This window comes from Microcebus murinus, chromosome 20, assembly GCF_040939455.1.
Source record: "Microcebus murinus isolate Inina chromosome 20, M.murinus_Inina_mat1.0, whole genome shotgun sequence".
Taxonomy (NCBI): Eukaryota; Metazoa; Chordata; class Mammalia; order Primates; family Cheirogaleidae; genus Microcebus; species Microcebus murinus.
Window position 1 is genome coordinate 9,817,750 of NC_134123.1, and position 19,577 is coordinate 9,837,326.

General features: G+C 49.5%; 1 protein-coding gene across 1 annotated transcript in view; it reads left to right on the forward strand.

The window, feature by feature from the left end:
• The window catches only part of SLC6A2 (solute carrier family 6 member 2), a 41,394-nt gene that overhangs the window by 9,368 nt on the left and 12,449 nt on the right, over window positions 1-19,577 (forward strand). The window contains exons 3-5 of the mRNA XM_075995554.1: window positions 3,557-3,688; window positions 5,594-5,831; window positions 14,501-14,639. Coding sequence (XP_075851669.1) covers window positions 3,557-3,688; window positions 5,594-5,831; window positions 14,501-14,639 — 509 coding nt within the window. The remainder of the gene's footprint in view (window positions 1-3,556; window positions 3,689-5,593; window positions 5,832-14,500; window positions 14,640-19,577) is intronic.

Genomic DNA, 19,577 nt, shown 5'->3' on the forward strand with positions numbered 1-19,577 from the left:
CAGGCTGGGCAGCTGGTCCTGCTAGGTGTTGGGGGACCCTCTCTCCTACCTGCAGTCCCCTCTGTGACCACACTCCCTCCACCTCCCTGCAATTCCCCATGGGGGCGTGGGGGTGTGGGGGAGCCCACCCCTCAGTGAACCACCCCCCCTAGGTGTTTCCTCCCTCTTCCTGAGGTCCCCCTCACCGCCAGGGCTGCCCCAGCACATTCCACTCTGAGCTCACTGACCCCTGGGCTTCTCCTCCTGGGGACTTGGCGTTTGCACGGAGGATTCCAGACCCTTCTGTGACGGGTAGAGTTTCTCTCTGGCGGTGGGATGGCAGGCAGTGGAGGCGATGGTTCAGACGCTTTCCTTACTACATTCATCCAGAGGCCACTGGTTATTGTCTTTTTCACAGTTGACAAATCTTTTCCTCCTGTGGTTGTGTGAGTGTGTCAATGTGCAAGATCATGTGTGTATCTTTGCATGAGGAAGCACAGGTGTGCGTCCATGTGTTTTTGGAGTCTCGCAGGGAAGGTGCCCCGCACAAGATATGTCTCGCCTGTGTTTTTCCAGGTCTGGCCCCATCAGCCCAGCAGCTCGACAGCCAGAACATTCCAGAGCCAAGACAGGATTCTGGGCTTGTGGGCACTGAGACCCTGTGTGCGCTGATTGCAGCTAGTGCCACCACACATGGCAATGTGGCAGGATGTGGCAGTTACGAGCCTTGCTGGGCAGTAACTTCTAGGGGGTTTGCAAACAGCCTCAGTTTCCAAGGAGCCGCTGCAAGGCTGTTTTTAATGTGCCATCACAGCCGGGAGACATCTGTCACCCTTGAAGCCCCCAGCCCCCCTTTCTGACTCTTCAGCCCTGCCCTGGTTTCCTTCTGCAGGGGGCTTTGCGCAAGCCAGCAATCCTCTCGTAGAATAAGGCCCTAGCCGTGGGCAGCTCTCTGTGTTTCATTCATACTCAGCCATTTGACCAATCTTGATCCGTTTTCACCTGGATGAAGCCTTGGCTTGGCCCGCATTTAACACACTCCTAGACAAGAGCTGCACCACTTTCCTTCCTCGTGCTATTTGCTGTGACTCCCGGCCAGCAGAGGAGAGATGAATGTCAAACGGGCAGTCTACCTCGACATTGGCAGTGCCACCCAAGTTTGGAGTTGGGGAAACTGGCCAAAGTGAGTGGCTGGGTTGGCCCGCTGATGTTGCCCTCTCCCTTCCTTGGGTGTGTAGAAAAGGAAATTGAGTTGTCAGCGGCCATCTACAGGGCCAAGGTCTGAGCCGTGACTCCTGGCTTTTTCCTTCCGCCACTGACTTCAGTCTCCAGGCCTACTAAACACTTTGACACATCTGTCCACCCGCTCCCTTTCCCAGCCCTGGCTCTAAACCCGCAAGGGGAGTAGCAGTTGGCATACTCCCTGGTCTGGGCAAGCAAGTTGATCTTTTTAAGCCTTAGTTTTCTTGTCCATAAAATGGGATTAGTGGTAATTGTCTCTCAGGGCAGTATTAAGTGAATACTCGTGTAAAAACTTGTGTGTGGCGTGGCATACAATAGGTGCTCAATAAATGGTACTTGTTGCTTCCACCAACCCCACTGCCAACCTCCAACAGCTGCAGCGGCGACACTGTCCTGTTGGCAGTGTAGACAGGCATGGGGCCCTGTGCCAGACCAGCCCTCTCTATGCGGGAGAGAGAGAAGAGTGGAGAATGAAAGGAGGAAATGAGGAGGGAGAGAAATGGCTCATGGCCACTTCTAGAAGCCCAGCCTGGAGCAGGAGCTGGAGCCTTGGAGCAGCCTATGACAACAGACAAGGTGGCTCACCTGGTCCCAGATCTCAGTCCCAGAACAACCACCCTCTGACCCTATTCAGACTCATGTCCTTCATTTTGGCTAGAATGTTCTAGAATCTACAGGGTTTGTTGGGAACAGCTCTGGAGCTTTGCAGCCAGAAAGACCTAGGTCCAAATCCCAGATGCATCACTTACAAGCCTGGTGAGTTTGGTCAAGTCACTTAATTTCTCCAAGCCTCAGTTTCTTCCTCTGAAAAGTAGGTATAGCAGTTGCTACCTCAGAGGCTTCCTGGGCAGTATAAATGGATCATAGATGCCTAGTGCCCAGTGTGCTGCTTGATACATAGGAGGTTCATGTCCCAGTAGTTTCCCTACCTCCCACCCCACTGGCCCATCTTGTGCTCAGAAGGGTTCGAGTCTCCCAGCGCCGGGCCGACACTTCATGCTTTGTCCTTAAGAGCCCCGGGCTTCCTGAGAAGTCCTGAGATGAAGATAGAGACTGAATCTGAGTAGCTGAGTGAGTCTGACCCTCGGTGCCATGTGACTTTGCCACAGTTCTTTGCTAGCTTGGAGCCTTGGTGTCCACATCTGTAAAATGGAGATAGCAATCATGTTCGCATTTTAGGGTCGTGAAGATTGAATGAGATGCATGAAGAGTGGCACACAGGAGGGGCTCAGCAAGTGTAGCTGCTGGTATCTGTTGTGAATACTGCTAATGTTACCCTTGTTAAGCAATTCCCACTTTCTTAGTTTCTTAGAGAGTGTTTGGTTTCCACGGCTACAGCATCTCAGCCAAAGGCCGATGGCAGGAGGAGTCTGGCTCCGGCCCGGCCACCTCTGGCTGCATCTAGAAAGGAGCTGGCATTTTGCATTGGTCACGCCTGCAGCCTGGGCTGCCGTGGCATGTGTCCCAGTGAGTCACCTCGTGGCGTCAGAGCTGCCAGGGCACACGGAGAATGGTCTCTGGGATGCAGATGCATCCAGTTCCACCAGGAATTGTCCAGGGATTAGCTGCCGCCTGTGGCCTGGGCGTCCCCTCAAATTTCCGGGGTGCTCTGGGTGGGCGTCTCCCTGGTCAGACTCGAGCCTCCGGCCCCTTCGTTCCAGAGTTTATCTTCAGCCATCTGTCGCATGGTGAACCTGCCAGGCTGCAAGATCCGAATGCGAGTCCCGCTCCTGTCATTGACCAGCGGTGCGCACGGGGACAATTCGAGTCCCTTCTCTGCCCCTTAGCTTCCCCCCAGGGGACATCATGACCCTGACTGCTTATTATGTTTGCAGACTCTTGTGAGACTCTCCAAGGATCCAGTGAGATCATGTTTGGGGAAGCCACACGTGACCCTCAAATATCGATAGGAACAAAATTAGAAACTCAGTCCTATGTAACTTTAGGCATTGTCACCCCCTCCCTGGTTTTGATTTTCTTGCCTGTAAAAGGAAGGGTTTGGGTTAGACTGGCATTGCTAGAGTGGTGACTCATGAAAGAAAAGGTTCCATGTTTAAATAAATTCGGTAAAGGCTACAAACCAACCTCTCTAGCTTTGTTTAACCCATATGATATTGTGCCGCTAATGTGACCACAGAACATCATTATTATTACTACTACACTCATTGCTACCGTTAGGGTTACTTGTATTAATTGCTCTGCATAACTCTATTTACCTGCCCCCAAACACCCTTGGGAAACAGCCAGGTGAGCAGATGACTCAGCGCAGACTCTGGTCCAAGTGCTCTGAGGGCCAGGGGTCCAGCGGGTCACACTCTGCCTCTGTGTCCTCCAGGTGCCTTCCTGATCCCCTACACCCTGTTCCTCATCATCGCAGGGATGCCCCTGTTCTACATGGAGCTGGCGCTGGGACAGTACAACCGGGAAGGGGCAGCCACCGTGTGGAAGATCTGCCCATTCTTCAAAGGTAAAAACAGGCCAGGGAGAAGTCAATGGTTGCTCAAAAAGGCCTCCCTGTTGGCCATGGGGAATCGGCTCCAAAGGTGAGATCTGAGATCGACCTCCTCCCTTATGGGATTCTGATACTGACAATATCAAGATATTGACAAGGTCAAGAGTGTCTACATCCAAAGTTACACGGAGAACATTTGGTATGCCAGGAGTAGCATTAGCATAGAGAGTCTGGAAACCTGGGTTCCAGTCCAGGCTATACCAGCTGAATGACCAGAGTCTGTTTTCCTATATGGGAAATTCTTACAAAAGTGTCAGAAGTACCCAGCACATATATCACTACTCTCCGTTCTTGCTCCCCTGGCAGACATGATAAATTGATCATGGATCTTTATGAGCTCAGCCAGAAAGCAGACTCGTGATCCTTAATACAACAGCCACAACTAATCGATTGCAGCTCAGATATAAGTTGGAGACTACTTGCATTTTGGACTAAGAGCACATCTGCAGAGAGTAGCTATAACAACTCCCGTTTCTTGGTCCCTATGGAGCTGGGAGAAGGGCGTGGAGTAGGAGGTAGTCTCTGTCAAGCACTGGTTAGAGCATTGGGCCTACATGGTGATAAGGGCCAGGGTGACTCCCATGAGCCTCTGCTCAGCTGGCAGGTGTATCCTGAGTACCTCCTGTGTAATCAGTCCCATGGGAGATACAAGCTGATATCTTGTAAGACATGTACTGGATAAGATTTTCTGTTGTTTAATTTCAGAATCCAACTCAAACTGGCTTTAACATTAATATAAAAGGGAATTTATTGGCTTATGTTATGGTAAAGTTCAGTGGCTCTAGCTTCAGGTATAGCTAGATCCAGGTGCCCAAATAGTGTTTCCTGGGATCTATCTCTCTGTGTCTCAAGTCTATTTCTTCTGTGTTAGCATCAATTTCATGTACATTCTTCTCTAGTGCTTGTAAAGGTGGCCATCAGCAACTCTAGGCTGAAATTCTACCAAGTTTAACAGTGACCAAAAGCAAAAGCACAAACAAATAAACAAAAACCTTATATATTCCTCACTTCACTAAAGGTCCCAGAGAAGATTTTCATTGGTTTGACTTGAGTCACATGCACATCTATTAACCAATCACTATGGCTGTGGGGAAGTACTACTCTGATTGGCCAGGCCTGAATCATGTGATCAAGGAAGATGGGGGAATTAGCTTCATCCAAACCTCACAGGCTAAGAACTGCTTAAGGCTAATCCCTTAAAGCAATACTTGGCAGGCAAAATAATATGTCTGTGTCTACTCTAGGCAAAAACCATAGAACTAGCCCTAAAGGAGCTTCTGATGCCTTCAGGAAGGTGACATTGGCCCACAGCAGGTGGCTGACAGCAGGGCCCAGGGAACACGCTGGGCTGAAGTTTTGATAGGGGAGTGCTTGGCTGGGGTTCCCTGGGAACCAGATCCTGAGACAAGGATTTGAGTGCAAGGAGTTGTTTGGGAGGGGATCCCAGAGAGCAGCAGTTGGAGGCAGGGAGAGGTGGCAGCCTGCAGAGGGTGTGTTGTCAGATCAGTTCCTCCAGGGTGAGGAGCTCAGTGCCCTGGCGGAGAGTGTGCAACGTGCCTTGGAGTTATCCTGCCTTAGGACGAGGCAGCTGGGGTACTGACCCCAACTCCCTGACACAGCTGCCCCCTGGGGACATTACGTCACCTTTCAGATGAGCAGTGGGGGCTCCAGCGAGAAGAGAGAGCCCTTATGCAAAGGGATGGTGGGTGCCTACCCAATGTGGGTGGGGCTCTGACAATCTGCTACAGAGGAAGAGAAGCAGGGGGTCGGGGTGCAGCGGTTGGAGCCGGCTCCCCAGGAGAGGTAGCTCTGGGGTCGGGCCCCGGGAAGCCGCTGGGTGACTCCTCTGTCCCCACCCAGGAGTCGGCTACGCTGTGATCCTGATCGCCATCTACGTCGGCTTCTACTACAACGTCATCATTGCCTGGTCGCTCTACTACCTCTTCTCCTCTTTCACCCTCAACCTGCCCTGGACTGACTGTGGCCATCCCTGGAACAGCCCCAACTGCACCGACCCCAAGCTCCTCAACGGCTCCGTGCTGGGCAACCACACCAAGTACTCCAAGTACAAGTTCACGCCGGCAGCAGAGTTTTACGAGTAAGTCACGGACCCCTCATCCTGGGCCCCTCAAGGCCTGTGCTGGGCGTGAGCTGAGCCAAACACTAGGGAAAACCACAAAGAGATGGAGGGGACAAATGCCAGTCAGGGTGCTAATGTTCACGAGACAGCCACAGGCCTGGCGCTGGGCTAGGAGCTGAGGACACAGCCCGGGACCAGGTAGTTGGAGCAGCTCGTGCTCTGGGGCAGGAGGGTGGAGGCAGGGAGTTAATGCACAAGCAAACACACAAAGAAGCCACCAGACTTTAGAGTGTGCCCTGCAGGGGACATAACGCATTTTGGAGAGTGCAATTGCTCGTGAGGCACTGAAGCCGGGTATGTGGGAGAAATGGATTGTGGAGGGGAAGGAACTTTGTCTCAGTGGTCAGGGAAGGCCTCTCTGAGGAGGTGACATAGGAATGAATGAAGTCACTGCAGGGAACATCTCGGGGTTCAGCGGCAGGTGAGGAGCTACAGTTTGAACCCGAGTCGACGTGATCCTGAAGCCGTCCTCTGACCCACCCTGGGCTGCTATCTCTCTAAGACTTCCACGGGGAAAGTAGACAGAGCGTATGAGTGAAATTCAGCAAGTGGGAAGTGGCCAGCCACATGCAGCTTTGGGAAATTATCTGGACAATGGGTGCATGAGAGGCACTGACAGGTGGTAGCAGACAGACATTGTTTTTAAAAAAAAAGAAGAAGAAACTTCCATGTAGAAATAATTTTATGCATAGAAAAGTTGTAAAAATAATATATACTCGTCACCCAACTTTATCTTCTATAACCATGGTACGCTTGTGAAACCAGAAAACTAACATGTTATACTCTCGGCTAATCTACTACAGACCTTATTTGAATTTCTCCAGTTTTCCCACCAATGTTCTTTTCTGGTATTTAGTTGTCAGGTCTCGCTCCTCTGTCTTCTCAATCCGTGAGAGTTCTTTAGTCTTTCCTTGAGTTTCATGACCTTGACACTTTTTTTTTTTTTTTTTTTTTTTTTACCTTGACACTTTTGAAGAAGATTATTGGCCAGTTATTCCCTGACATATCTCTCAATTTGGCTTTGTTTGTTGTTTTCTCACAATTAGACCGAGGTCATGCATTTTGGGCAAGAATGCCATAGACATGGTGCTACGGCTTTCTCAGTGCATCCTATAGGGGGCGCGATGTCAATCTTATGTATTACTTGTGATATTAACCTTGAATGCTTGGCTAAGTTAGAGCCTGCCAGTTTCCCCCTGTGGAGAGAAAGTATTTTTCCTTTTGTAATGAATAAGTGTTTATTGAGGAGATACCTTGAGGTTGTATAAATATCTTCATTCTCATTATACTTTTGCACCATCTTAGCATCCATGGGTGATTCTTGCAAAGATTATTATGATAGTGTTTGTCTAATTGTGATTTTCTATTTTCCATCATTCCTTCTAAATTAATTAACTGGAATTCTTCTTTCCCCCTATTTATTTATTCAATTATTCATTTATATCAGTATGGGCTCAGGGATATTTATTTTATTCGGTGCTCTTAATCCATAACCATTGTTGTTTAATCTGTTGCTCCCCTGAATCTTCTCAGCCTTTTAAGTCCTTGAGCAGGTGACAGCCACCTAATTCAAAATGTCTATATGATGCTGTCTTCAGAACGTAGCATCTACTGCCTTCATCTCTCAGGCGTGGGCGGGTGCCATTTTAGCAATCCCTACACAAGTGTTAGCAGTTAAGCAGAAAAGACATGTTACAAGCTGTGGGGCAAGCCAGGTAGATCCCACCTGAACCCCACCCTTAAGGTACATGTGGTCTAGGGCAGAGGTCCCCAAATTTCTCTGCAAAAGACCAGAGAGTAAATATTTTGGGCTTTGCGGGCCACATATGTCCCTGTTGCATGTTTTTCTTTGTTTTATTTTACCCTTTACAAAGGCAAAAGCCATTCTTAGATCACAGGTCATTACTAAACAGGCCACAGCTTGGATTTGTCCCTGGAGCCATGATTTGCTGATTCCTGGTCTAGAGCAAGGATTCCCAGTAAAACTTCCCGCAATGGTAGAAATGTTCTAAGTCCATGTGGTCCAACGCAGTCACCACCCACATGTGGTTACTGAGCAATTGACATATGACCAGTGTGATTCAGGAGCTGAACTTTTAATTTTATTTAATTTAAATGTATTTGCCTTTAAGTAGCTACATGTGGCCAATGCGGATCTAGGATGGGATACAAGACAAATATGCAAACAACAAAACTTCAGGGTTACTCTCCTTCAGTCCTGTCGATTCCCAGAGCCAAGTTGCTGGGCATGAGTCCCTATTATCTGGAGACTGGGGTTATCCCAGGACCATTGCCACCCCGCCATCTTGGTGCAGTGGGGTCAAGGAGATTTGGTTTGGTTGAAACCTTTGGAAAGTCTACTGCCTCCTGGGGCTCAGGGGAGTCACTGTCCCCAAGGCCCAGGGACTCCTTCAGTGGACCATCACAGAGCATTTGCTAAAAGTCCTGTAGCTGCATCCACCTGCCTGCATCTGTGATCCCCATGGACTTCCAGCAGGCACGTGCAAAATTATGCGTGTGAGGCTTTGTGCTAACTTCTTAGTGTGTATTATCTCAGGCTAAGCCTCGAACCCACCTAATGAGGTTTCTGTAACTCTTATCTTTATTCCACACTTGTGGAAGCTTCATTTTGCAAATGAGACAGCAAACCCCACAACCATGCAACTATTACTGTGTAGAGCCAGCATTGGGACACAGGCAGCTTGCACTTGCAAGACCCTGTGAGTGAGCACCTCCTTATATTTTGCACCCTAAGAGCTTAAGTCTCCTAGCTCTAACCCCAGCCTTGCCTGGCAGGGAAACTCTAGAGCCTGCACCCTTAACCTTTGTGATCCATCGGACATTAGCCATTATACCTGGTTGTTATTACTCTGAAATATTGTTACAGTCACAGCTCACCTTCTCCCAGCTTAGACTGTGTCCCAGCCATCATGCAAGGTGCCTTTTCTATAGTAGCTTTTAATGCTGATCATGGTGGTCTAAAATTATTATTTTATGAAGGAGGAAACAGGCACAAAGCAGTAAGTGACTTGTTCAAGATCGTATAGTTTAGAAGTGGCATTTGAAGAGGGTTTGGACACAGGCAGTCTGGCTCCAAGACCCCAGCTCTTAGCCCAGGGGTTCTAAACCTTGGCTCCACATCGGAATCTCTGGGAGAGATTTAACACACACTGATGCCTAGATTCCATGTCTAGGGATTTCGATTTCACTGGCCTGGGTGCAGCCAGGGTGCAGAGATTTTCGTCAACAGCTCTTTCTGCAATTCTAATATCCAGCCAGTGTTGGGAGCCCCTTTTTTAGCCACTGCACTATCTTGTCTCAGAATCAGATTGCTGCAAGGGTCAGGCTGACATCTCTACAGTCTCATGTCATGAAAAATCTAGGGCCTCCTTCATGCTTCTCCCCAGGAGCATGACCTCAGAAAATCGCAGAGCTGGTGCAGATGCTGTGGGTGGAGGTTTTGGGCCTTCCTATTTTATAGGTGTGGTTTGGAGTGGACGCTGGCGAAGAGTACTGGGCAGAGAGTTGCCAGTACACGGCATTGGTTGCATGCACCCCCCTGATCCTCTCGTGCAGGGAAAAGCATAATTTTTCTTTTTGCTCTTGGCAACCCTTGTTCTTCTAAATTGAAATGGAAAAGGATAGCTTCGTCTCTAGTCTAGCTGGTATTTGATTCCTCCTCTGATGTCTTAATGACCAGCATGTCTGCCCCAACAGAGACTGCCAGCAGGAGGGAGAGGCGAGATGGGTTTTGAGACCCATCTTTAATTACAACCCTAAAGTTCCTCCAGGCTCAGCTGTGAGCAGAACGTGGTGGAATAAGATGACATTCTTGTGCACGCTTGGGGATGTAAGGGGAACAGAATGCAGGCCTTATTTCAGTAATTTTCAGCCCTATAGACCTCCCCTTCCTCCCCTTCCTCCCCTTCCCTGCAGACCTTCATAGCTGCCATGAGCCAAGTACTGAATATCTTTTCATATCCAAATTCCCGTTTGACCTTCACAGTTCATGGAGGTGGGAATTATTCCCATTTTACAGATAGGAAAGTGGAGGCTTAGGTTTTAGGTAACGGGTGGAGCTGGGATCTGAACCCAGGTTCCTTGATTGAAGGATTGTCTCCTGACTTTCTTCTCTGTCCTGTTAGGGTCTCCGATGGGGGTGTGTTCCGGACCCCCTGCAGGTAGACAGGAGCCCTTCCTCTGTGTCCCTTTCTCACCTCCAGCCTGCCTCTATTCTGTGCATTATAGAGCTCTAAATCATGGGCTGCCTCTGGACCCTTTCTTTATGGCATGTGGCCCTTTTGTCTAAATGTTTCTGCTAAAACGGTTACCCCAACCCAGTCTGGAGCCCCAGTAAGTAGGACTCCCAGTGCCCTGAGGAGGCCAGATGATTTTGTCTGTTTCCCCAAACCTCCTGGCCAATTGTCTCACCATCTTGTACTCATTTAAGCCAAGGGACTGAGCATATCATTCAAGGGAACAAAACTGCTATTCTCGCCGGGCCTGAAGCCAAACAGCCCCTCAGCTAAAGAAACTCCAAGCTCTGTGACTTTGCCTGTAAAAGGGCACCTTTGGTGATCGTGCGCCTGGCAGGAGAAAACTTCTACCCATGCCAGTTCCTGGGGAGGAACAGAAGCCTCCCTCCACCCTGGTATTAATCCTCCGTGTTTAAATGTCAAGTGAAAAATTGAGCCTTTTTGGCCCATAGACTTCGGAAAGCCTGGACGGTATACTTGACAATGATTCATTTTTATTAAACTGCTGGAAAACTAAAACAAACCCAAGTTACTTGTGCTAACCCCCCAGGCGTGGGCCCGCTGGGGAGAGGAGGCTGGATTCTCAGTCCTTTTCTTGGGAACAAGCTCTTTTCACTGATGAACGTGGACTCAAGATGCACGTGGGGTCAGCTGAGCCCGTTAGGGGATATTTTGGCCACCTGGTTGGACCCTGGAGGAGGCATTTTAGCAAGTTTCAGGGTGAGCACATGAAACTTTTTTCAGCGACCTTGTCGCTCTCTTGCCTGTACATCCTCAGGTGGCTCGTCCTGCAGTAGCACAGAAGTAGACTTAAGGCGGTCACCAGGACGCAGAGGGACCAGGCTTGGGGGACGGGTGGGGGACACTTACAATCGTCCTGGAGGGAGAGGAGTGGGTCTTGCCGAGACGGGCCAGTGAGGGTGGGGGTAGGGGTAGGGCAGACCAAGAGACAAGGTCAGGAGGGGCCAGGTGTGGCCACTGATGGCACGGGGAAGATGGCGTGGGGTGATCGCTTAAGGCCACAACAGCTGGCCTGGGAGCTGCGGGGATGGGCCGCTCTGGGGAAGGAGCATGGGTCTTGGGGACCTTGGTCACCTACACAGCTCTGCTCGTTCGTTCGCACCTGCTCACCTCCCCCCTCCCAGCCCTCCCTCTGCACACCTGTGCACCTCCCGTCAACTCGACGTTCTCTCAGCCCCCGACAGCAGAGAAAGCACTCGCCACCTCCGCACTGGAGCCCCCCAGCGACTCCCCCTGCCCAGTTTCCTGGGCCCTCCCCAGCTCCCCTGCAGACACCTGCTGCTCCTTAGGACCAACCATACCGAGCTGTGGTTGCCATTTGTTGAGCATGTCCTCGTTCAGGATATTGTCTCACATTCGATAACTTAATCCTCCTCAGAGAGATTTTACTGAAGAGAACAAAGGCTCAGAGATGAGGATGCTCACACTAGATGTTGTCCCCTTGCCGGCGAGCTCCAGTGGGCTGGAGCCATCACCTGCATGGCCACAGCCATGTCACCAGCTTCCGGCACACTGCCCGGCTCAGAGCAGAGGTGCAGAAGGAGTTTAGAATCAGTGTAGAAGGTGTAGAATCAGGGAAAACATTCCGGTCACACAGGAGCTGGTGGCAGGGCCAGGATGGGAGCCCAGGCATGTCTGAGCCCAGAGCCGGGGCAATTTCTGGGCCACATTTTTCTGTTTGCCTTCATGTCCTTGCAAATGGCAGGCATCTATTTTGAATGGATGAATGAATAAATGACTGAGTGAATAAAATAGCATCGGTGGTGGCTTCTGGTCTTTCTTTCATGTGCCCAGAAGCAAATTTCAGTTTCTACCCGAGGATAAGCTAAGTAAGTTTCCAGACTTGGGGTTATGCCTACAAGCCTGGAATCTTCCCAAGTCTTTCACGTTGCTTCCAGCTAAGGCTGAGCACCTCTGGCAGACAGGTGATCGACTATCTTATCCATTGCAGGTATATAAAGTTTTGCCATCAATGTAAGCGTTGGGATTAAAGCCCCTCTCCAGGAAAGGTCAACATATTAAGCTACTGCCTGCCTGTAACACTTTAGTATGAATTTATTAATCAGATGCTTTCCAAATGGACCCCTGGGTGAGAGCAAATGCCTATAGAATGAGACACAGGCAAGTTAAGTTTTGACATGGGGAACCATGTGGTTGTCCTGGGCAGTATGAAAGAACTGGAAGGAAGGGTTAGGAATTTGCCACAAGTAAGGGGAGGAGAAAAAGTGAGAAGAGAAGTGAGAATATATGGGAGAATGACCATCTTTCCTTCCTACTTCTTCTTGGGTTGGTCCTGGGATCTCATTTTCTATAGAAGATGGATTGTCAGGTTTAGCAAGAAAGGTTGGTTCCTAATCCAGTAATCTAATATGAGCCATCGGGTCTAACTGCCAGTCCTGGGCTCAGCACCGGGACCCAGGATGGGGCGGTCCCCTCATCCCGGGAGAGCCTCGTGTACAGGCAGCCCCGACGTCACAGGAGCAGCGCCTGCCAGCAAATGAGCCAGGAGTCACAGGGACTGGAAGGGTTAAAAGGTTACCATTGGGGTGATCAGGGGGCCTCCCAGGGGAGGTGGCATTGGAGCTGGGCTTCTAAGGACACTGGGAAGTTTGCTGCCAACTGCAGCCCCTGAGTGAGAGGCACAGAGGAGGGCCCAGTGGGGGGGATTCGTTCTGGGGACCATTCAGCTCCCTCGACCCTCCCAACATGCATCATGCTTTATTGTGAGTTTGCATTTAATGCTGCCTGCTGTGCTAGACTATAAGCCCACCAAGGCAGGGACTGTGTACGAGCAGTTCCCTGTGTGTGTGTCCCAGGCCCAGGTGGGCGCTCACAGCAGGACTCAGCGAGAACCGAATGATTCGGGTGCGGAGCGAACGCCGTACCAAGCTGTTCCCGGTTCTGGTTGCTTTGCCTTGCAAAGCTGCAGAGCAGCTGGAGGAACCTCTCTCACCCAGGACCGGCTCCACCAACGGGTCTTGTTCAACCTTTGCTTAGATCCTAACTGAATTTGGTTAGATTCCAATTAGCAAACGGTCATTTTGTTTGCAATTCTATGTACCATTCCTTCATTGTAGGTTGTATGAGGGGACCCAGAAAGTCTGAAACCTTAGGCCTGTTTATTGTTTGATTGTCTTACTGAAAATAAAAACACTCATGGAAGGCTAACACAGTCAGGGGAGTGAATACCATTGAGGGACAGCTCAATGAATGTCACAGATTGAACATGGTCATGTGATCAGCACCCCAGTGGGGAAGCAGCCCCAGCTCCACCCCCAACCCAGGGGGTGACGCCAGCCCCTAAAGTTAGTTGTGCCTGTTGACATGTACGTGAACAGAATCAGGCAGGCAGAAGTGCTCTTCTGTGACTGCTTTCTCGCATTGTGTGTGAGAGCCATCCACATGGCGGTAGTTGCTGTATGATACTCCATTTTATGAATATATCACCATGTATCCATTCTATTTTTGATGAATGTTTGAGTAGTTTGCCGTTGGGGGTTATTATGAATAACGATGCCATGAACATTCTAGAACATGTCTTATGGTGAACATATGTATTAATACAAATTGCTACTGGGTAAACACCCAGGAAATGCATACCTTTAGCTTTAGCAGATATTCCCAGACAAGAGAACTGTTTTCTCAGGTTCTGGACCAAGGATTCTCCGCTTTGGCAAAAGGGACATTTTGGACAGGGTGATTTTTTGTTATTGGAGACTGTCCTGTGTCCTGTAGGGTGTTTAGCAGCATCTGTGGTCCCTATCCTCTAGAGACAGGGGGAGGGGGGCCCCAACTCCCCACAAGTCATGACAATAAAAAAATATCTCAGACATTGCCAAATATCTTTTAGGGTGCAAAATTACCACACCCTAGAATGTGAGCTCTATTAGGCAGGAACCTTCCCTATTTATACCCCAGGGTCAGTAGGCACTTAGAGATTTTTTTTTTTTTTTTTAGACACGAGGACTTACTCTTGCCCAGGCTGGAGTGCAGTGGTGTGAACTTAGCTCACTGCAACCTTGAACTCCTGGACTTGAGTAATCCTCCCACTTCAGCCTCCCAACTAGCTGGGACTACAGGCACGTGCCACCAAGCCTGGCCCAATTTTTGTCTTTTAAAAGCAGACTTGAGCTCAGACTCTCCTCAGAGGATTTGCTGCTCCGGGGCAGAGCTGGCCATGGCTGGGCAGGGCGGGCCCACCTGATGCACAGCGTTGGCCGGGGCCCCAGAGCTGGGGGAGAGCGGCTGGGTCCTGCTCCATCGGTGTGCACTTGTGGGGACCGGCCAGGGGCCACGACCTTGGCCATCCTCCCTGACACCGTCTTCCCCGGCCCCCCCCTCCCCGGGCAGGCGTGGCGTCCTGCACCTGCACGAGAGCAGCGGCATCCACGACATCGGCCTGCCCCAGTGGCAGCTCCTGCTCTGCCTGTTGGTTGTCGTCGTCGTCCTGTACTTTAGCCTCTGGAAAGGAGTGAAGACGTCAGGAAAGGTAATCTCTGTTTCGCTTTCAGTTGGAAGGTTGGCCTTGACCAAAAAAAAAAAAAAAAAGTTTTTTTCCAGCTATTTATGTAGTTGGTGAAAAGAAAAGGTGGGACTGGAAGTGCAAAGTTTGGGTTCAAGCCCCAGCGCTGCCACTGACTTGGACAAATCTCTCCCCCTCCCAAAGCCGGTGTCCCCCCTGGCAGGAAGGTAAGATCAGAGTTCCTCGTGCTCTCCTGCCAAAGCCTCCCCAACAGCAGAGACCAGGCGCTGGGGTACCCGCAAGGGCCTCCAGACAAAGCCTAAAGCAACTATTGACATGTCTTTGATAAATCTTGGGTTCTGACATAAAATTTCATTCAAATGTTGCATTTGCTTTACTATAAAATCTATACCCTCACCCCCCAAATTTTTGAGTAAGAGAATGCTCTAGAAGATATCCAGATGTATGCTGGGCTTTGTGTTTCCTCTGACATCGTGCCGAGTGTCCCCAAGGGTCTAGGTGTCTTGGAGAGGGCAGCACAGGATTAGGAACCAGTGGGGGCCAGTCTGGAGCTGGTGTTCTGAATGTGAGTGACACTGTTCCCTGCTGTCAGCCTCTTAGGGGTAGGGCACACTCAGGAAATGGCTCGTGTTCATTCTTAGCCTGAGGAACATTATGGGAACAACAAGCCCATTTGGGCCCCACAGGTCTATGTAGAGCATGACTGTTAAAGAGGGTGTAGCTGGGAAGTGTCCTCAATGTTTTGGCTAGCTAAGGCTATGTCACAAATCACTCGAAAATGTAGTGACTTAAGAGAACAACCATTTTATTATCTCTCATGATTCTGTGGATTGACTGGGATCAGCTGGGTGGTTATTCTGCTCCATGTGATATTCCCTGGGCTACATATCTGGGGTCTCGACTGGGCTAGAACATCCTAGATGGTGCATACACATTTCTGGCAGTTGGTACTGGCTGGAAGCTAAATTGGAGCTGTCAACTGGAGCACCTTGGGTGGTTTCCACATAGCCTTTCCATGCTGCTTGTGCTTCTCATAGCATGTCAGCTGAGTTCCAAGAGTGTGTTCCAAGCAGACAAGCCCCAATGTGCAAGTTGCTCTTCCAGTCTCTGCTTGCATTGTGCTTGTCCCAATGCTCGCAACAAGTCTTACAGTAAAGCCCAGAGTCCATGTGGGAGGGGACTACACACAGGTGTGAATTCACTGGGGGTTGTGAGGCAATAGTCTACCATAATCAAGTAGGCATGAATTTGGAAGAAGCTTCATTAGGCAACTAATTTTGGAAAAGAGGGTGCAGGAGGGTTCTCTCTGATACTCTTAGAGTTCTTGGTCATGCCACCGAGAGCAAAGATGGCGGCAGGGGTCAAGCAGCCAGTGGGGATGACATTTGTCAAGAACTGGAGGTGGAACTTCCTATCGTCATTCTGGAGACACAGTCCCTGGGAAGGACCCAAACAAAATGCAGACGGGGCTGAGAGGAATTCTGGGGCAGAGCAAAACCAGACTAGGACCACTATCATTTGGATGCCTGGCACATCCAAATATCTTCAGTAAATACTTATTGAAAGATTGAAGAGTGAGTGGGTAAATAAGTTTAGGAAACTTCATTAAATGTTTTTTTGGATTCAGCTCAAAATTATAAGCATTTATGGACACCTACTATGTATCAGACCTGATGTTAGTATGAATGATGCAAGAATAAATAAGACAGATTCCTTCTTCAATTGCTTATGATCTATGTGTATTAAAGACAGGTTGTAGTTCAACCAATGCCACTAGTTATTTGGGTCTCTGTTCAGAGACATATATGTGTGTCCCCCTTTAAATAAACACCAGTGGTCACAAACTATACACACTGTTATATATTTTGCTTTTTTTCCCCTTAACTTTACCTTGTGGATAATTTCACAACCAGTAGTCAGGTTATATATTAAATACTTTAGTAGATATGCAAACTGTGGGGTTTTTAACCATCAATCAATTTAGTGGGTCATCACAAATTTTAAAAATTAAATAGGCTAGATAATGAGTACATTGCACATGGTAAAATATGCTGTCTTGTGGAATTTTTGTTTCAGTTATAGCACTCTGATGTTTATGAATAGTTTGTCGCGATGAAGAAGGAATTTCTTACCATGGGTCATGGTCAAAAAGTATGAGATGCTGCATTAGTGGAGGGAGCAAGCTCTTTCAACTGCAAGGGTCTGCATGGGGAAGGTGACATTTGAGCTGGGTCTGTAAGGACAGGCACAGGTAGGGTGGGGTAGGGGGAAGGGGTTCTCAGTAGAAGGATCTGTATGAGCAGAGCCATAGATGTGTTGATGCCCTGGTCCAGCTTTGTCTGGTGCTCTCAGCCCCTGTCCTGGGTACCAGGAGCAGGGCTCTCCTGGCCTTTGCAGACACCAACAGAGGCCCTAAGGGGAGACAGGGCCCACCCCTATGAACTACAGAAGATGTATGAGGTTTACTAGTGCCACTGGCCTGGGTGTGGGGCCACCACAGCCTTCTAACATTGCATTTCAAGATTAGGTTCCCTATAGCCATCACCAAAGGGGTGGAGCCTGTGCTGCCTAGCTGAGCACCTGGCCACAGCAGAGCTTAATTGTCTGCATGCAGGCTGGTGCTCGAGAGAGACCAAGAGGAGCAGGGCTGAGCATGCCCAGTTCCTCTTTCTAAGTGTACCTTCAGAGGAGTGTAATGAGAGATGGACAGGGGTGTTACACTGGGAAGTCCCCCCACAGAAACACAAGGAGTGGGGAATATGAGTTCCCCTTGGTGTCAACTGAAGCCACAGCCCACATTTTGAGTAAGTCCCTCCGTGTTCTGGCTGAGCAGGCAAGCACCCTGGACAGTCCATGGGGAGGGGATTTCTAGAATGGGGAGCTTCACTCAGGACATTCCTGTGCCCTGTCTTTAATTGTTTTTATAAACTGGCTCATAAAAACCCAGGAGTGTTACTTATTTGTTCCCAGACTGCATCTGGAATGGGACACTGAGCTTTGCTTAGCAGGCTTCTACAAGCCACAGAGCCAGCCTGAAATGAACTGCAAACATTCACACTTCCTGTCTTGGGAAGAGAAGGCTGTGCTTGGGAAGATGCATGACTCTAGGGCCACTGGGGTGGTAGGAGGCAGGGCACAGTCTGAACCAGGGTGGGAGTTACCCCAGACCACACACTCTGTGACAACTGGGTTGGCCCATAGATCGCCTCTGGGTAGAGGGCGGAGGTTTAAGTCAGGCATTAGTTAGCCCCCAGAGAGACTGGCAAGTGTGCGCACACTGCTGCCTGCCATCCTGGAGTCCCACCTGCCTCCTCGATCTCCTGAGTTTCTGGCTCAAGTGGCATTTAGCAAGTACAAGCCCAGTGACCCAGCCCTTAAATGCCAGAGCTGCAAGGTACTCAGAGGCTATCGACTCCAACCTCCTTGTACACATGAGGAAACCAGGGCTTGGAGAGGGACAGGGTTTCACAACAATCTTTAGCACAGCCAGGACTTGAACCCAGTTGTCCAATATAGAGTCTAGTGCATGATTAAGAACATGGGCCTCGTGGTCCAGACCACCTGTGACTGCAGGGTTGATGACCCTCCCTCCGTAAGCTTCGGTTCCCTCAGTTGATTTCCCTGGGGAATGAGGGCGATGAGTGGCTGTGACTCCCAGTTATCGGGAGGATGGAGTGCGAGTCCTCCACGCAGGCTGGCAGGTGGGAATTGCTCAATGAATGGCCCCTGTGTGTGTCCCCATCATCAGCACTCCCGCCCTGCCCTGCCCCTACCTACGCTGTGTTGCCAATTCGCCGTGGGCTGGAAGGAGGGAGGGACCCAGGCTCCCACCAGCTCTGTTTGCATATTGGACTAAATTTTTGGAAACCTCAGACTACTCTTTGCCTGGAGATAAATCAAGACATCAGAACTGGCCAGGGTCAGCCACCACTCCGCCCGCCTTGCTGCCAGCCTCTGGGCTGTCTGGGGGATGGGAGCAGTGCAGAACGTCCTGAGTTCTGGGGAAGGTGGTGGGGGGGGAGAGAGAAAGCCACACCGATTCAAAGAAAACCTGAGTCTTAGCATATTTAAATAGCAAGGTAGTTTTGCTACTTTCACATTCAAGTCGTAATTCTAGCCAAGTCTTCCCATGAATGTGTCAATACAGGCTGGTCCTGGCTTGCTCTAGTGACTCGATGGGACCCAATTATTAATACAATGAACAGCATCATTTGGCATGTGAGCAATGCACGTACTAAAATATTTCCTGCTTGGTGTTTTCTTAAATAACACCAGTACTTACCCCACACCCTATAAATCCTTTGAAAAAAAAAAAAAAAAACATGTAGTGGAAATGTCCCTAAAGCTCAATTTAGAGGATCACAAATTCTAAATCAGTAAAGATTAAATTGATGGCAGATTTATAGTGATAAAACTCGGACATGTATAACCTCTGTGCTTTTATAGACCTTAAAGCAGATCCCAGCAGTGCTTCTCAAACTCTAATGCACGTAAAACTCACTTGCAGGGCTTGCTGGAACTCAGATTCCTGGGTCCCTGTTTGAGAGAGTCTGACTCAGTGGCAGGGCTCGGGTAGTGGTGGCCGTGGTGAGAATTTGCATTTCTGCCAAGCTCCTGGGTGATGCTGGTGTTAATCTCGGCAATCCTTTGCCTAATGCCTGGCTTTGTAGCAAGGTTTGCACAACTACAGTGACTGGTCCACCGCCTCTCTGGTCAGCTCCTTGCCTTTAGAGAGCTCTATCCAGTTGAATGTTCTTCCTTTTATGGAGTCAAGGTCTTCTTTGATTATCAGCCATTGGTTTGAGCTTGGTACCCTGAAACCACATGAATTAGCCACAGAAACACCAGGCAGGTAAGAATTGGGGTTTAAGGTAATAGAAACCAGTGATCTCCCTGGGGACTAAGGGTACTTGCCAAGACCAGGTTCATTAGTTACCTGATCTT